Source organism: Anomalospiza imberbis, chromosome 1, assembly GCF_031753505.1.
Source record: "Anomalospiza imberbis isolate Cuckoo-Finch-1a 21T00152 chromosome 1, ASM3175350v1, whole genome shotgun sequence".
In the NCBI taxonomy this organism is placed as follows: Eukaryota; Metazoa; Chordata; class Aves; order Passeriformes; family Viduidae; genus Anomalospiza; species Anomalospiza imberbis.
Window position 1 is genome coordinate 124,672,796 of NC_089681.1, and position 19,172 is coordinate 124,691,967.

Below are 19,172 nucleotides of genomic sequence, written 5' to 3' on the forward strand. Positions count from 1 at the left end.
ACACATACATATATACTCACTATGTGAAGTGATATTGTATTAAATATATACAGTCAGTACACATCTGTATTGCTAGGAGCAGTTTATGCAGCTTCCAACATGCATTTGTTGCCAGTTTGTCTTACAGGCTGGAGGATGAGACAGATCACGGAAGGAAAATTTCCCTACTTAAACACAAGGAATGAAACAATGCTGAAATAATGTTCTTTCCCAAAGAAATGCCTTCCAGAGAAGTTGTCTTTACTCCTCCTAAGGCAGGTTCCCATGCTATGGCTCCACATGTATACATCTGCATGTTATGAAAATTAATAGTCTTATCAGTAAGATTACAACAGTATCTAAACAACAGCTAACTGCTATGCTGAAATTGGGCTGTATCATTACATAAGCACCTGCTGGCTGAGTTGTAGCTCTGCGGGGCACCTCCCTTTTTACAGATAATTCTCATGTCATGGATAAAAAAGAAAAGAAATCACTCCAGCTGAAACTGCAGTCACAGGTTCACAAAGCAAGGTACCCTGTATTTATACTATTTGAAGGACTCTTGGTCTTCTGACACTTAAATACATACACTCTCAGTTTCACACAAATCCTATGGCAGTGATTTACACAGGACTGTGCTCATATAATCCTTTGTGTACAGCCAGGCTGCTCCTCTGAGTCTTGACACCATAGGCCCAGTGCGCTGACAGCCCCAGGCTGGCTCTCCTGCATGCTCTGAGGTGCAAGACCCTGACTCACAAACATGCCAAGAACTCGGGCCCAAAAATCCACCCTACACACATGGAAACAGCAATGCTCTCTTGGGTACACAAGACAACCTAGCCACACTTTTCCCCAGATGTCCAACCATCCCGGCAAACTTCCCACCTTAAATCTCATAAATGCACAGATGCACACACTGGCCTTGAAACAGCTTTTTAAATCATCATCACTATTATTATGTTTATCATATTATCATTATTTACTACAGTAACAGTAACATAAAGAGTAATCAGGGACCCTGAAAGCACATCCATGCCCCACTTTCTTCATTCTTTGGGCTTAGCATTGTTTTAGCAGCAGTATTCATTAATTTCATACCTTTAGATCTTGTCTGAAGGCATATAACAGGAAGTCAGTCAGCATTAATCTTAAAATGTTGGGGTTTTTAAGTTCTGTTAGACTTCTGTGTTGATACTCTTAGGTTAGTAAAAGACTACCATTATGCAAACCAACAGAACACGAGTTCCTCTACAATTGCTCAAGTTCACTCTTGTGGTAAAAGCAACATAGCTCTTCCTGCCTGCAAAACCTGTTTCCTATTTGCATGTGCACAAGCTCTTCTCCATAAATATCTGCACCCCCTCAGATAAGTGCAAAATATCAAGCCAGTGCTTTTACTTAGAAGCAAAACTCCACCCTTAAAAAAAGAACAGAAGGAATACAGACAATAAGTATTTAATCTGAAGGTATGTGACAAGGTAAATAATTTAAAATAAAGTCATTAAAAGAAATTTAGCAAATATTTTCTTCATAACTGGAGAAGCCAGCTCTGCATCATAAAATAGTTGATACTGATTTAATGGGAGCAAGAAGTTTAAGGAGTTCAGTGAGGCTGAAAATCCACCGAGGAAAACAATACCTGAACAACACGTCAAGTGAAGGTCAGTTAAGAGAGAAAACCAGTTTTATAAAGTTTAACTTGCATACACTAGCATTGTGTTTGATTTTCTTCTTCATATACACACTTTGAGTTAAGTTTCTGTGTCTGAAATTGAACTGTTTGTTGTGGTTGTGATCCAAAGATCAGATGTCAAAACCAGTCAAACTCCCATCTTTACATGCTAAGAGCAGTAGAAAGAAAAGCAAGAAACTGACATAGCTTAAAGCTGCCTAAATGATATTTTATTACTTAATACCTTTGGGAAACAGGGAAGTAGCTCACCATTTACTTTCCTGTATGCTTTGACAAAAGCAAGTATATCCTGCTCCACAAATTCAAGGTACACGTGTGGGTTGTGACAGAATAAAGCCACTGTGCAGAACTACAGGTCTGAACAACACAGTATGAACTCATTGGTAGATAAAGGCTTAGATTTTTATTAACCTTCAAAGCAGAGAAGAATATTACAAAAAACACCTCTCTGAAATAAGTATTCTCTCAAATAAGTACTTGAGCAGGAAAAAAATCTGCCAGAGAAAGGAAGGGATGAACATGATGCAGGCTAGAAATCACCTGCCTGACCCTGGGTACCAGCACAGAGGATCATCAGGCAAAGGTGGCTTTAGGGCTTCACTGCTAAAGTAAATAGCCACAGTTTAACTTCTAATTGTTTGGGGTTACTGGTTTCTCTGACAGAGCACAACCACTGCTGAGGATATTCTGGACCAGACAAAAATTACTTTTGACATTTATCAGATTATGAATAATCAAATATGCTTATTTTACTGGTTATTGTAACCTGGAACTCTTCCCCATCAATTTGAGCAAACATTCATTGTCTTACAAAAAATTACACTCCCAACAAGAAAAACTTATCCCTTCACTGAACTGCTCACAGGGTTTCTGCCTGAAATGGTCTCTCACTAGCAATTCCAGTAACAACCCATCTCATTACATGCTCACCTTGAGCAGGCAACCTCCCACCCTCCTCAACACAGGTTGAAAGTAAGATGAAAACAGCCACAATGCACTGAGAAGTGGGCAAAAGGATGGCTTATGTTAACAAATAGTTCTGGCATGCTGTTAGTTTCTGGGCATTTACCATGTAATTTATCAAAAGGACTTTCTGGCGTTAAGGTTTAAATCTGATCTGTATGAATTCAGATTGCTATAAAACAGCAAAACACATCAGCTGCTCATGGCACTTTTGATGCATAAATTATAGCCTACATTTTTAGCCAGTTTCTGTTGTATCAGGAATTTCAAATGCACATCATAATTTTTTCAAAGCTCTGTGCTTAACTTTCTAAAAATAGGGCATTAGGCTTTGGCAGCTTTTAATAAAATATTTGCAACTCTGCATATCTGTCTGGGATAATTTGAATATAAAGCCTTTACTTACATGATAATAATATTCTAACATTAATTGTCTGTTCTGTGAGACTGGCCATGGATAACATGTTCACAAAAAGGCATCTAGATCAGTCTTGAGAGTACTTTTTTTTTTTTTTTTTTGATAGTTTGGCTGCAAGGTAAAACAGGCTGCTTTCTGTCCTGCTGGGACAGCACAGCTGGCAGTATCAAAGCTAGTTATTTACTTCAAGACTGGGTGTGCATGAAATGAGGAAATTCCCAGCCTACATTATCTTCAAATATCTGGCTTTTAAGATGCCTCCAAGATGAACAGTGATCCTGTGGCAAAGAAACCAGGAGGGTGAATGACAGTAACTATGAAATGCAGCAGTCTTTTTCTAACCATTACTGCTGCTGAATGAGGAGAATTGAGCTGTTCAGCACCTGCCTACCTGTAGCAAAATTAAATATTAACTAATCAGTCACTTCCACCTCTTTTTTGCATTTATACTACTTCTTTCTACCTAAATTTTTAATCTCACTCCTTTGTTAACATCATCCTCTGATACTAGAAGTAGTATTAAATATGGGACTCAAAGCCTGCAGACACTTGCACATGTACTTGAGTTGCCCATTTTTTTCTGCTTTATTGGAACATAAATTGAGGCCCACACTGAAGCCTTTGCAGCTTTGCAGATCTCTGTTTGAAGGCCTTGTGGATAAAATATTTTATGTGCTGCGTGACAGTGCATGCTTATGTGTTGGATAATAAAGAAATAAATCAGTAACTAATGCCAACAGGGAGCCTCAGCCACAAAGAATATTTATCTGATAAAATCCACAACACTCTCAGCTTTTCATTCCTTAAGTGACTCCAGTTTTGCAGCTGGTCCCAAGGCTGTGGCTGGACCATACCAATATGGGAGTGAAAAGAGGAGTGTGGCAAACACTCCATGAAGCTTGAGCTGGAAGCAGCAGCCCACAATTGGCAGGCAGAGACCCTGCTAGAAAATCAGTGTTCCCAGGGGATACACAGCACTTGGAAGAGCAGCAGGCAGCCGTGACACACAGCAGCATCAGGGTGAGCACAGGAGCTGCAGAAAGGTGTTTCAGCACTTAGACCATGAGAGGGGAAGGTGGAAAAAGGCACTCAAGGCATTGGAATACTTCTGCAGTGCAACACTGGCTGTATTCACAAGCTCAGCATTTCCAGGCCCATACAGCAAACAGACCAGATATGCCAGAGGATCCCCTCTGGTATGACACCAAACTCTTTGGTCCAAGATACAGCACAGATTGGACTCTAATGTTTAAGAGAGCAATTCAGAGGGTATTTTGACAGATAGTCTCTAATGACTCCTGCTGATGCGTGAAATAAATGAAATAATTATTAGCACAGAGAGAGCAAGAATGTTCCTTTCACCTGGTTGTCCAGGAGATATATCCTGCTTAGCTCTTTGACAATTATTTCCTCCTGCTAGTTTAGGTGCCCTTCACTAACTGATTTATGTCTTTAAGTTCCTACACGTCCTAAAATTCTGTGTGAAGGAGCCAAAATGTTCCGCTATGATTTACAGTTCTTCAGAGTGAGAAGCTGCTGCACTCATTATTGCAATATTTAAAACCATCTTAATTTACCTACTTTTATTTTTAAAGGTAAAGCCAGACAGTATCAAAGTCATAGGCAGTAGTGTAAGCAGAAGACCTGCCCTAACAGCCTGTGCTGCAGTACCTGCAATAATTATATTGATAGTATAGGGCAGAAAGGAAAAAAAGCCATTACAAATTCTATTCATATTCTAACATGTAATTATAAGATTATAATTGACTTATGTGGTAGCCCTGCAAACACTACAGCTGCTAAAGAAGGAAACATAACAAAGATGTTATGCAAGAATGCAAATGAGGCACATTTTAATTTGATCACAAGCACTTCCAGAAAATCATTAGGATCTTAGAAATTCCCTAGAATACCTAGTTTAGAAGCAACTTTACTAGCATAAGAAAATAGGCTTTCAACCACCTGCTAGCAGAGCTTTTCATAAAGAATTTAGCTCATGTCATGCAGTATGATACACCTGAACATTTTTTTTTCTGAAATTAAATTTCTAATGCAGGCATTGAAATCTATATTTAGATACTTAATTAGAAACCTGGCTTACAGATGTGTTTGCCACCTGCAGCTCCTATTCAGTTCCCTGGCATTTAAGTACCTGGCTTCAGTCAGCCAAGACTGAAAACTGCAGCTTGAAGAATATTATGGGAAACTCCCAACATTTAGGAAGATTCCTCCTTACCAGCCTCTGCCATTCTCTGGCCAAACCCCTCTTGATCTGCATGGGTCTGGGGAAAACACTGGGCCAAATGTTCAGCTGGTGCAAAGCAGAAAAGCTGTACTGGAATCCAGGCCATGCAAGTTTTGTCTGAGTAGGAGTAGTGTAATTTAGCCATTTAAATGTAAATTTGCATCAAGAAAAGGGACTGTCATTAATAAAGGAGATAGGGCCCATTGCTGTAAAGAACACAGAATTCCTGGTTTTGACAGTTTGAAACTGGCACCCTGAAGGGCAAGGGGTTTGCACTTTGTACCCACTTTCACAGCCCATCATAAAGCTTAATTAAACACTGCAATGTTTGGTAAACTGCCACTCCTCGGACTGAACAGGTGCTGCTATGAAAGGTGCACAGTCATGTGTAAGATTTTTACCCCTGTAGGTTTATTCCCCTGGACTATTTTGAATTGTATCCAACAAACTGTTACTGCTCAAAATGACAGGATCCAAATTCTTGCTAGCACCTACCTATACCCAAAATCACTCCAGTGAAGCAGAGTATCAGTCTTCCTGAGGGGTAAATTTGACCCATAGTTTCCAAGCAGCCTGAGAAAGCTGTCTGTTCATTTGAGTAGCCAATGCAACTACTAATAGAAACTACAGCTAGTAGTTCTACTATTTACTGTGCATTAGCTTTCTTAAGTCTTTGTATTCTCATGAAAATGTAGTTGACTGCTCTGTGTGCCTTTGTTGCTGAGTCTTTGCACTGGGGCCTGGTACAACTTCCATTGTCCTCATCCCTCTCTCAGTGCATTCTTTTTCCTTTGTATATGACTGTTCAATACTGCCTCTACCCTGGAACTGAAATTCATTTATAGTATTTATTTCACAAAATTCCTCGGAATAATGTCTATTTTCCCCAGCTGTCTCAATTTAGATGATAATAGACATTACTTTGTTTTACATATTTCCAAAGCCATAGATAGGACTTCATTACTTTTCATCTTTTCATATCGGGCTTTTTTTTTTTTTTTTTTTTTTTATTGTGAACAGGTCAGGCTGGGCCCTGACAATTACACACAATTCAGAGCCTATGAAAATGTAGCATTTGAGTACAACTGCGTACAAGCTACATGATTAAACAACTGTTTAATCCTTCACAAATGCCTGGAGTTGGTAGTCCACAAAAAGTTAGAACAGAATATTATTCTAAAAAGTTACCCCTCTTCTTCCTCTTGCATCACCCATCCCACTGTTCCTTCACTCCTCTGTATACAAAACAAACAAACCTCCCCTTAGCATGACTTGAGTTCATCATACAACCAAAAGCAAGGGAACAAGAAGGAACACAAATGTTGAGAGCAGCAAGAGCAGTTTTTGCTTTTGCTGAGTTGTGGTGACAGATCCTGCTCTCGCTGGCTCTGGGAAAGGAGCAGGTATCAAACCAGTACCTTCGCCAGTGGGGCACATGCCACTCTGCCAGCCTTACGTAATGATCCATGTGACAGGACCAGGGACTGCAGGAACCTGCACAGCTCCTTCAGAGCAACATGTCCTTGCACTCTCACACCCACTTGTCAAGGCAAGCCTCACTTTCCCCCAGCTACTTTGCTCCATGTGTCCTTGGAAGGGATCCTTGGTTTGTAAAAATAATTTTTAAGGGCTTGAATGTAATAAGAAAGTAAGAGGTGATCCTGCTCTTCTATCCATATGGGCAGACATCTATCCAATTAATTTAAGGGTTACTGGAGCTTCATGTTTGCAACATGTTTGCATTATTTGGGTCTCTAGAGACTAGAGCCTCTGGAACTTGCATTCGCAATGCAATCTCTTTATTGTCTGTGCTCCTGGGATTCTATTCACAGGGCTGAGTTAGCACTGCACAGTGCTGCCAGTTCCCTTTCCAGCAACAAAGGTAGAAAGGTGTGACTGGCTGTAATATGATCAGACCATTCACCCATAGTATTTATTCACACCATAGGCAAAAACAATCGTCACTGAGTACAATGGCATTCAGCAGTTCTCATGATTAATCATTGCTTAGGGGCTTTAAAGAAAGAGCAGGGACTAGAAAGGCTGCTTTACCAGCAAGGAGGAAGAGGTTCTCCCTGTTGCTCGCTATTTACGCTAGCTGAATCTTTACACAAGTATTTTATGAGAGGTTTGGACCTACCTGTTGTAAGGGCTCTAGAATACTCACAAAAACAGGCACATGACAACTGCAAATGCTGAGTAAGTAGAACTGCCAGAGCTTTATGTTTAAAGACAGAGGAGTGATTCCAAAGCTGCATACAAACAAGATGATTCATTTTCTTGTGGTTTTGAACCTCAGCTGTCACATTTTTTCAGGTTTCATTGTTTTCAATCATGAAAATCAAAAACCTTTACAAAACCACAACAAAAAATCTCAGCAGTAAAAGCCACAGCAATCATATAGTACCAACAGTTGCAGTTTTAAGGGAGTCATTTGTAGGGGAACAATAAATTCTATGAATCAGACAGGCTCAGAGAAAACAGAAGCATCTTGAAAAGTGTTAGCTGAACATGACATATTAAGTAGAGGGGGCAGACACAGGCTTAACACTTAGTTTAGGTGAAACTCAGTCTATCCTACTTTTTCATTGGCTCTCATACCGTACAGACTGACACAGCTGCCCAACATACTTGAAATGTACCACAGAGAGATGAGTCTGTGTAGACAGAAAGTACTACCAACATAAACATATTTTAGGGTGTCTAATATTTCAAATAACATAAACAGAGGAAAACAAATATACTAAGACTTTCTCCTCTCCTCAACTTAATCTCTAGAGTTATGATACCAGATCAAGAGATTGCTGCACAACAAATGGAGGACTGGATGCTTTGCATCTTTTCCTTGAGTGACTCAGAGCTGAATGTTTCTATGCTTCCTGCATTACTGCAAGCACCTTCAGCTTGCTGGCTGACTAGAAACCTTCACAAATACACAAATTTCTGATTCCTTGTTTCTCCAGTTTTCCATTACTCCACAATATTAATTAACAAGATTATGGGAAACTCTTTTTAAAATACAGCTTCTCCAATTTTGTCCTCTCTTCAAAATTAGAGCAGAGATTCCAACTAGAGTTAAGAACATGGCCTGTCCTGAGCATGGCTGCCTATTACTTTGGCTGCTCTCAGTCCTCAGTGATCTTCTGGGCAACTAAAAGCAGTGCTGTGAGATCTCTGCTTACCACTGCAAGCAGTGAAAAGGATGAGTATCAGTGTCAGCACAGTGGGCCCAAGGGGGCAGATAGGGCTAGCAACAGACACTAGAGGATTTTGGTCTTAGGTTATCTTTGAAATAATATATTTAATCTTCCTTCTAAAAAAAAAATGTAGGTAGCTCTAATCCTAGCATGGCCATTCTGCAGCTACCAAACTCAGTCAAGCACTGCTAAGACCTGTTTTTGGATTGGTCCCGTGAAGGCAAAAAAATTCCTGTAACACAATTTGAACATTCAAGGGTAAGATTCAGCAGAATGGGCAACTATTCAGCTGTTTACATGCGAAAATCAGAGCAGAGTTGGCATCTGGAGATTTTTTTTAATGTTCTGTTGAGACTGGTGACCAGTCACAGTAACAGCAGCAATTTGTCCAAGGTGGTCTGTTTCTCTTTTAATTTTCCAAGGTAGCAACCCTATACAACACTGCTTCTTTAAACCTGCCAGTTACTACCTCACCTAAATCTGGCACCTAAAGCCAGATTTATCTATCTAGCTTCACCTTACAAACACGGAGGTGAAGCCAGATAACATAAATATCTCTGATGTGCTTGCACAGAAAGCTTCTGCCTTGTCTTCACAGTCAGCGTTCTAGTGATCCCTGAAGCATCTTATGAGAACTTCTGTGCACCAGCTGCAAGTCTGAGCTTTCCCGAGTGTGTGTCACACTGTGTTTCCAGAGTGCAAGGACAGGATGGTCTCTGTGTGGCCTGTGGTGGCAGATGAAAAAGGGCTCGCTGCTGTCAAAACTACTCACATACCCAGCTTCTAGTAATGCTCCTTTCCCAGGGCAAGCGAGCTGTGTCTTGCTGGTCTGCCACAGCAATTCATCCAGTCCTACAGCAGCTCCAGACAGTTCTCTCCCTTGGGCAAATTTGAGCAGTGCAGCATGTTTCCATTGCTAAAAAAGGAAGCTGGGAGCAGGTAACTGCCCTTATCAGACAAGTTCACCTCACCCACAGCACCACAGCTCCCAGCAGGACAGTGGGCTGGCCAGGAAACACCTCCTCATCACAGCACTGCTGCCTCTGCTAATCCTACAGCAGGACACAAGTGTGGCAGGGTTAGTTCAGCCAGCCTGTGTCTTGCCTCCGTGGTGGGGTGCAGGCACAGAAGTCTTGCTTTTCTGGCAGGGAGTCACAGCTCTGAGCTTATGGAGCAGGAATAAGATCAGTGTTGGTTCTTTCTGCTGGTACTCATGGTGGGTATGTCAGCCCCTGCCTGAAGCCTCTATTGGCACTGCATGAGCAAGTTTGGCCACTGATAGGGAAGCAGACTTCTAGCTCACAGCAAAGGGAATCATTTGTCAGAGGAGGTAATTTTAGGAAATCTCTTTCTGATTTCAGTGGCATACTGGATGACAAAATGAGTATTTAAAGTATGTAATTCTTTTCCCTAGAAAATAAATCAACCTTTTCTAAGAAAGCTGGAGATGCCGAAAATCCACCCTTCCTGATGTGGAGGGAAGAAACAAACACAATGTTAGCTCAACAGCAGTTAGCCTGGGAGAGTGTAACAGCAAGTTAAGAGACAATTTTGTGGAAGCAAGGAGAAATCCAAAGAGTACCAGGAACTGGATGTAATTTAAGCAGGAATAAGGATTAATAAATTTTAGATGTTTGTCAGGTTAGCTACCCTCCTGACTTATTAGTAGCACATTTCAGAATGGACTGGGACAGCCACAGCTGAGCTGCAGACTCTGTTATGGAAGCAGTGCTTACAAAACAAGGCTAGCACGATGCAGACTAGAAGATAAACCCTGACTGCAGACACATTCACTCAAACTGGGCTCATCACAGTAGCAGCAACGAAAGCAGTTAATCTAATTGTATTGAACTACCCATATCCCTTCCCTCTATATTCAGAATCCTAAAAGAAAAGCAGAAACTTCCTCATACACTGCTGTGCAAGTAAAGAAAAAATTTATTCCCTGATACAATAACAATGCACTACAGGATCAAAATGCCACCTTGGTGTTTCCTGCTCTTAATCATGTGTTGAGGTTGCTACAAAACAGCTGCACACAAATGAAAGTCTGGCAAGAGATGCAGGGGCAGCATATCCCTTCCCCTCAGAGCCTATGGAGGGGGATGGCAGGGAGACAGCCTGCAGCTGGCCCGTGTCCTTGCAGGGGTAGCAGTAGTGCCACCCAGCCACAGCTGCAGCAGGATGCAACCCAATGCTGTGATTCAAATCAGAAGCAGGAGGTTGCTCTCTAATTGTCAATCTGTGCTCTTTTCAAAAGAGCTGTACATGTAAAATATGTGCCACATCAGAGCCAGTGTGGCAAGTCTGTACAAGAAAGTAAAGAAAACAGACAGATCATTGTTTGCTTGGGTTTTTTCCCTCTTCAAAAATCTCCAGTACACTGGGTGCTACCTCCCCTACTTCTGAACACAGCCACACCTGTACTCACACCCATAGGACAAAAGGTCTTTGCAAGCATATGGACAGTCCACCAAAGGGGTCCCCACAGCCAGCATGGCCACGGGCTGGTGGCTCAGCACCTGTTTTGCTCTCAGGCAGTAACTAGTTATGCTGTATATGACCACGCTGAATGAAAGCGCCATGAAAAATAATTGCACTCCTGCATGCACCATTAGCTTTACTTCCTGAACTTAATATGAAGTATAAGACAATATCCTAGCTGTACATATTCCATTTTATTGAAAGACTGCTTTGTGACCCTGCTTCCCCCTTTCTTCTCTTTAGAGAACGAATGGAAGAAGCTTAATTTAGGACACAAATACCAAATGCCAATGCTTTTATTAGTAGGCGGCCTGTAACAACACATGAGTGTTTGTTAATTTTTCAAGATCTGAAAAATCTATAAATTGGGAATTTTTTTCCCACTCTACTTTGATCAGCTCAGTTATGCTATCTGAAATCTGGGGTAAGTAAATTGTTAAACTTTCTAAACATATGAGTAAGGGGCTCACTGGGGTTGCTAGAGTAACTAGAGTTACTAGGTGCATATGATAATGAAACAGAAGCAGAAGTATGCAAAGCAGCATACTTGACCCCCTGCATCAATATGCAATTTGCTACATTCTTTTACTTTCTACACACAGTAATTCTGTGTCATTCCTTGTTTGGTGCTGTCCCAGATGGATGCTCCTTTCTCACACAGAGCTGATGGTGTGCTTCACTGTGAGCCATGCTGTTAATACAGTCACTGTACAGCTAACTCAATAAAGCAAACATTTGTTCTTGTAAAAGTATTCTCAGATGATTAATTATCTCAGACTCTAATACCCAATTAACTACCACTGCCTGGATAAGGAAGGAAGGAAAAGGTATAAACTAGCCTACTATACCCTTTATCTAGCATCATTCCTACCATCAGCCCAATCTGATTTAGCTCCTGAGGTGCAAAAACTTTTTATTCACAGCTATGTCAGCAACAGGTTTGCACATTACAATACCTCTATGAGCCGGTCTGGCTCACTCCCTTCTTCCACAGTAATTAATTTAGACCTTCCATTTCGTTCATTGTCCCGAATGCCAACAGCAACCTGTGTAGCCTTCAGCCGCTCGTACTTATTACATGATGAGCCACACCACTGATAGATCTCCTGAAATAATGAGAAGAACACACGCTTTAGCAATAGGATTCAACACAGCAAAATTATGAAATCAATTTCATTATTAATTGTCATACTGGATCTAAACCACCAGAACATCAGTGAATCTACATATTTCAGAAGTACTTTCTAGAAGAGGGTTGCTCAATCACGTAGATATTTGCAATATCTATGACAGTCTCAGACTGCATCAGGAGAGATTTTGGTTGGATATTAGAAGAAATTTCTTCATGAAAAGGGCAAATAAACATTGGAATGGGCTGCCCAGGGAGGTGGTGGAGTCATACCCCCAGAGGTGTTTAAGAAAAGACAGGATGTGGCATTTAGTGCTGTAGTCTGGTTGACAAGGTGGTGTTCAGTCAAAGGTTGGACTCAGAGGTCTTTTCCAACCTATTTCATTCTGTGATGGTGTAATATGCAAGATATTTACATAATATAATTTAGCTTCCACATACTAGGAGATCAGTAGGGCTCAGAACAGTCAGAGTTTTGGTTTGACTGAGTTTTATCCCAATTACATATACAGCTTTAGCTAATTAAAGAACCAGAAACCCCTAAATTTGCTACTACAACTTTTATATATATGTCAGTTCCTCTTCCATGGTACTTCAGCAGTGCTGGTACTCACCTGTGTCAAGAAACAAATTTATTTCAAAATCTCAAGGAACATCCTGATTGTATGTGTTACTAAAGTACAGTTAGATCTTTCAATCCAGATTTTATTTGCTGACATTTTGCAGAATGCAGCATGTTCCCAGGGCACTTCTCAGGAAAGGGAGACACCAGAACCAGCCTAAGACAGGTCACCTGATTCAGCCACACAGACTAAAGACCCCCAATTTTGGCAATCCCCAATATTCATCCAGAACTTGAAGCATATTCATTGATGAAAATTACTAACAAAAGGCATAACATAGGCTGCAGGGATACTAGAGGCTGAGGTGGAAGGAGCCAGTCCAAGGAAATTACTCATTTTGGCTAGTTGGTTCCCCCACCTTCTCCTGGAAGAACATAATTTGATTCTTCACATGATTCTGTCAAATAGCTCAAACAGCAATAAAGGTACACAGCGCTGTTCAGTTTTAATAAAGTTCAACTGGTTTGTGTTCATCTGCAATGCAAATTTTCATCAGAGCCCTCACTGAATAAATTACTTGGGCTTAGTTTTATGTTGTACATACAACTGTATAAAACTTAGATTTGAGATGAAAATGTGTTTCATAAAAAAAAAATCAAGTTATTTCTGCTGACCATTGTTGGTGGTAAACAGTACTTGAAAGGATGGTTTAAGACAAGTGAGGGATGAAGCACAACTTCTCAGTACTAGCAGATGCAAAGTTTTAGAAGATAGCTAACATTCACAGTATCTGCATAAAAACCAGAGCTAGTAACTTCCAACAGTTACTTTTCACCAGTCTGGACACAAAAAACCCTCACAGTGAGATCCCAGTGATCTCACTGTTCGCTTCCAACCTCCCTTCTCCCCTTCAAAAGCATCGCTTCAAGTACAAAGTTTTAAGCTTTGCCAGGATTACACACAGAGTCACAGAATTGTATCCCTTTCAACCTGCCGCTGTTACGCAATGAAAGCTGCGAGGTTTTCACCTTGCTTTTAACAACTTGACCGTAGGCTTAAATAAAAAAATTGCTTCCAAGTTCTGGTTTAAATACTGTCAGTTTACCAAGTATCCAGAATCTGGAAATATAGCCAGTGTCAGGTCTGAACCTTTTCTCAAATCCAAGTTTCTACATTTCCCCAGGAAAACAAAATGTCTGTTCATACTTAGGGAAATAATCTTCTAAAGAAGTGAACGTGCAGAAAGCAAAAGTTTCCAATCTAAGCAGATTTTTAATACATTTGTTATTGTCAGGCACTGCTTCAGCTCTTTTCTATCAAATTCATGGAGACTTTCCACAACACAGACTCCTTAGCATCATTCTCATCTTGGCCTACATCCCACTAATTGAGCTTATTTGCAATTATGTGAGAAAACAGGAGTCACTAGAGATACTGGAGCAATAAACAGGAATTCTTTATTTCCTATAGGAAATAGGGAAAGAGGTAAGGCAGCTATTGCCTTATCTCAGTGTTGATGTGGCAACTGGTGGAGATTGCTCATTCAGAAAGGCTGGAAGTGCAGTTTCAGTTGTACCCATTGGCCTACTCTTGGTTTTTTTGGTAAATGGTGATGGAACCTCAAACAAGTAGTTGCATCTACAAAATGAATATTTTTGCTGTAGTGGCGACAAAGGATATTGTGAGATTTAAAATGCCACTGCAAATTACAAAGACCTTTACTTCTTGGACAATAAATTCACATTTTCTTAGCATCTCCTAAATGCTCCACTGCACCCAAGTTACTCCACATTCAGAGTTTATTCTCCCTGTCTGCCTTCAGCCAGCAAGTGACTAAACTGAGCTCTCCTACAGTTCACAGGCTCCAGGCTTCAAATGAGCCTGAGGAAGGAGAAAGATCTTTAAAAATCTACAGTAATGGATTTCATACTTTTAAATTTGCAGGTTTTAATATTTTCCTTCTGGGGTCCATATTCCATGTTTTCTTCTACTGCATAAACCACCACTTGAACCAACAAGCAGTGTCTGAAAACATTCTTGATATGGAGATTCACAAGCTCCATTTTACATGGTTATTTGAAAAATACTGATTTTAAAAGCTAGAGAAATAAGAATCTGATTCTTTTTAGCACTAGAGAATAAAGACACTATTCTTTATTAAAAGCCCGAAAGTTGAACTTCATGTACTGTATAATCAAATAGAAGGATGTGAGCAGCCACAGGCCATGAAAACATCCCAAAATATATAATATGGTAATGTATTTACTATGATCACTAAAATATCTTAAGCATTCAGTGCTAGAAGCTTTCAGGAGCTTGGATTTAATGAATTTTCTCTTCTGAACTCAAATCATCTTATTTTCAATATATCTAATTTTGAGGCCTCACAGTAGAGAAGTTGAATACCTACAGGTTTGCCTTCCTTATATAACTTACCCATTTCAATCTCTAGGCAGATTCAGTTTTTCAACAATTTAAAACCAGAAGAAGAGGTTTAGAAGTTAAAGCCGCTTCTTGAGAAGGCTAATATTTAGATCTGGATTTACCTGAAATACAGTCAATTAGTTATCTCACCATATCCAACAAAACATTGAGCTTTTGGATCATATTTTGTTATTCATGTATCTATTTTTTTGACATACAAAGTGCTTAACTAGGGGCAAAATATGGTATTTAGCTTCAGCTCACTCACTACTTTCAAAATTTCCTAGCTGTACTACACCTTCACTATTTTTAGGTTTGTTTTGCTAACTTTATTTGGAATTGGCAGGTTGACAAAAAATGCTTCCATTAAAATGAAAACAGACTTCAAGTGTTCACTCCCCTCTAAATAAAAGAGCTTCATTCATCAGTAATTCCTGTGCCAAGTCCAGTTTATTCTCAGAAGTTTGCACTAGCAGTATTTACTTTTTTTAAACCTCTTAAACAGAATTCTGAGAGAGATGCCCTATATTAATGTACATTGATATCAACATAGTTATCAGATCATGGTGGGACAATTAACAGCTGAGGGCAAGAAAACATTATCATGAAAAATGTTGTCATGGAACATTATAAAGAATAAAAACGACCACCCTAGAGCTCCTGAGTGAGGTTGGGAAGGCAAGCTGGGTCCGTGCCATGCACACTGTGGTCAGAATGAGCTCTCCCCTCAACTGCACATTTTGGAGAAACATTTTGGTCTTACACCCACAGAGTGTCAGAATTCACTGCTCTTAGTCTGAATAGCTTCTGGCCTGCAGAGTGACCTTGTGAAAGTCACATGAGATTTCTACAGCACATTAAAAATGACCCAACATTTAGCTTCTACACAGAAGTTGTGAATCAGGATGACTATGCATGGATCATGTGTAACCCTGAGCAAGAGCACCTTGGCACGTTTCCCTGTATGGAGGGAGACTGTGAAAGTACACCTCCTGCTTCCTGCTCCAGCCCCAAATGGCAGGCAGAGCAAGAGAAGGAAAAAACAAACAAACAAAAAAATCACTTATTTCAGAAGTGACATAAACCCCATTTTTTTTCCCTCCCAACACATATCCACCTCTGTATTCAACTGGCAGCCTCCTTAGTCTGGAGGCACATGAAAATATACTCTCTTTTCTGGATCTTTTGTGGTCATTTCTGTGGATCTTAGCCAGGACAATGACAGAAAAAACCGAGAAGCTTAAATTCATGAAGTGGTTTTTCTCTAGTAAAACATACCCTAAACATGCAAGTGTTTCAAACCTATATTTCTGTTGAAACATCTTCTAATTTCCAGGCCTCTACTGCAATTGCTGAGTCGCATTCTCTTACATGAAGAGATACTAAAAAGCTAAACAAATTAAATAAGTTTCAAAACTCTAATTAGAAACAACTTTGTGGTGAAACTTCCATTTAGGTAGAAAACAACAGTGATATATTTAAGTCTCATTAACCTTAAAATATCATAATGAACTTTAAACTTTCATTAAGGAAAGAAGTTAACCCAGGCATCACAATCTGGCATGCCTCTATTCTTTGTTTGGAGGGCCTGAAACACCTTAAACCTGTCTGCCTTTGCCCACATAAGAAGAAAGGCTGATGAGGCTTGTAAGGATGGGTGAGTCAGAAGGAGAAGAGATGTAAAACAGGAGTCCCCAAAAGAGCCAGCACTCCTAAGTACTCACTTCCTGAAGGAAGTAGAAAAAAAGCCCAGGAATGCTAGAGGCAGATGGAACATACATGAATTTTAGCCTCATCTTATCAGGCTACTATCAAAATAATGGGCAGGCATCAGCTGAGCCTCTTCATGGTCACTAGTGAACAGCTGCTCTGATAAGGAATGAGTTCCTTGTAGCTCCTTAAAAGACTAGTCCTGTAATTAAACCTATTATGTTTAAAGAAGAAATGCCAATAAAAATATAAATAAATTTGGAAAAAAGTATATATATGAACTGCAATCAACAGAAATCATTCTAATGCCTTTAATTCTAAGTTTGTAAAACAGTGGCATATTACATTGGTATTTGTATTTCAAACACCAAGGTTTTGGAAATAAAACAGAGAGGCCTAAAGTAAGAGTGTGGAGCTTTTTTTTTTTTTTTTTTTAAGTACAGAAAAGTGCTAAATCAAGAAAACAAAATCCACATGGTGGGGAAAATAACAAAAACAACTGTAATACAGCGCTTCTTGTCAGTTCACTGACATCCAGGTTTTTTTAAGGAATTAACAATATGTATTTATTAAGAAGAATGTTTGGATACAGCCAGATTAATATAGACTGCTAAATGCATTTTTCTCCTTAAATTATTCACCTTTTTCCTTTCTTGACTGTTGAATTCTTTACAGAGGCAAGGAAAAACAACCTCTTATTTCACATATCCACAAAATCCAACTTTGTTGAAACTGCAATACAGTGAACCATTGAAAGTTGTAGAGTTTTGATAATCCAAAACAAACTCCAAATTCATTCAGCCAGAATACCTCTGAGGCCACCATGAGCTAAAAAAAAGTTAAAATTACTAGTAAAGTTACAATAGTGTCTTTGTAACCAGTGTTTGGAGTCTCCCATTTGACTCAAACGGAACAAATTTTCAGACTAAAAATAAGTCAGATATAGCAGAGTCATGCACATAGTACATTCATTTTTCCTCTCACACCTGTTTTGCTAGTATGCACTAGGAATAGCTTTTGCTAAAACACAGTGGATTAAGGGGTCAATACCAGGATAATCTTAATTCTAAACAACAGCAGCTCAGGCAGTAAAGCATCTGGATTTCCTACAACATCAGGAAGAAAACCAACTTCACTGAATCCTTGTGGATACATGTGTGTCCAGTCCATCTGAAGCTTAAACAATGATTTCTGTGTCAGCTACATTTCTGTGTACAAGTGGGGGTGAGGGAAAACTTTCCAGTCCATAGAGTATGAAGAAAAATTCATAAAATCCATACTCTGAATACTTCAACTTAAGTGGGGGGCAAAAGGACTTTTTTTTCCCTCTCCATCTGATGACTTCGAGATTATAGCAACTTCCAGAATGCTGGCATTTAAACTGCTGGAGTAACTGGTTCACAGAATTACAGAAAAATTAAGATGCTTGCTTACCAAGATACACATTTTATCGACAGAACAACATTTTAATGTTGTTAATAAGTTAATAAAGAACCTAATCACTTTAGTTCTTCAAGCTCAGCTACTGGTTTGGCAGCTCCCTGCTGCAGCATGAGCAGTAATTCAACTCTCAGCTGGGGGAAACTGGAGAAGAGGTTAGTTGTGAGAGGAAACATGTGAATGGAAAACCTACATGAGTCAGTCGTTAGAGCCAGGGAGAGCAACTAAAAATGTACAGTGATGAATGGCAAAATGCAAGAATTTGCTCTTCCAGCCCTGTTTACACCTTAACAGTAACTTTGCTTATTAAAGCAATTAATATGCCTGTTGTGAACTGCTTTATCCAATGGAAGAGAAGCAAAGCCACCTAAAAGAAGTAGTGAGGGAAGAAGATTACAGAAGCTACCAAGACCACTGTGCTTAAGGTTGCAACGTGATGCTGAATCATACCCCATGGTCATAACCATAAAGCAAGTATGTGCTATCTTGCTCTTTGAAAAGCAGAAGTTACTTTTCTTTTTGTAAACATAATTTAATCTACACCAAGTTAACAGTTGTTATGAAAAGCAGCTGTCATAAAAAGCCAGCCTTTTTGCCTGATATATTTCTTCTAGTGTCTTTTTTGCAAGGCAGCAGTTTTTCTTCTGACATGCTTATTATGTGTTCTATTAGGAACATAATGACAACTCTGTTCAGTTTCATACTTTTGAGTTCTAACATCATAGTTTTCATTTGGATTCATGAAGCCCTTGAGAAATACATACATTGATTGCTAGATAGCACAAGTTATTTCTTAGACTATTGTGGGCTCTTATATTTCAAACCAGCAACCTCTTGGCTGTTTATAGATCAGTTTATCAGCACCACTATAGGAATAGGAAGGATGGACAACTGAATACAGTTTACCTTCAACCTTCATTT

The 19,172-nt window shown here is 39.7% G+C and overlaps 1 protein-coding gene across 2 annotated transcripts in view; it reads right to left on the reverse strand.

Annotated features, from left to right (window-relative positions):
- SCIN (scinderin) overlaps positions 1 to 19,172 on the reverse strand; it is a 47,977-nt gene that overhangs the window by 15,971 nt on the left and 12,834 nt on the right. For both annotated transcript variants that reach the window (XM_068210087.1, XM_068210096.1), the window contains exon 4: positions 11,942 to 12,091. In XM_068210087.1, coding sequence (XP_068066188.1) covers positions 11,942 to 12,091 — 150 coding nt within the window. The remainder of the gene's footprint in view (positions 1 to 11,941; positions 12,092 to 19,172) is intronic.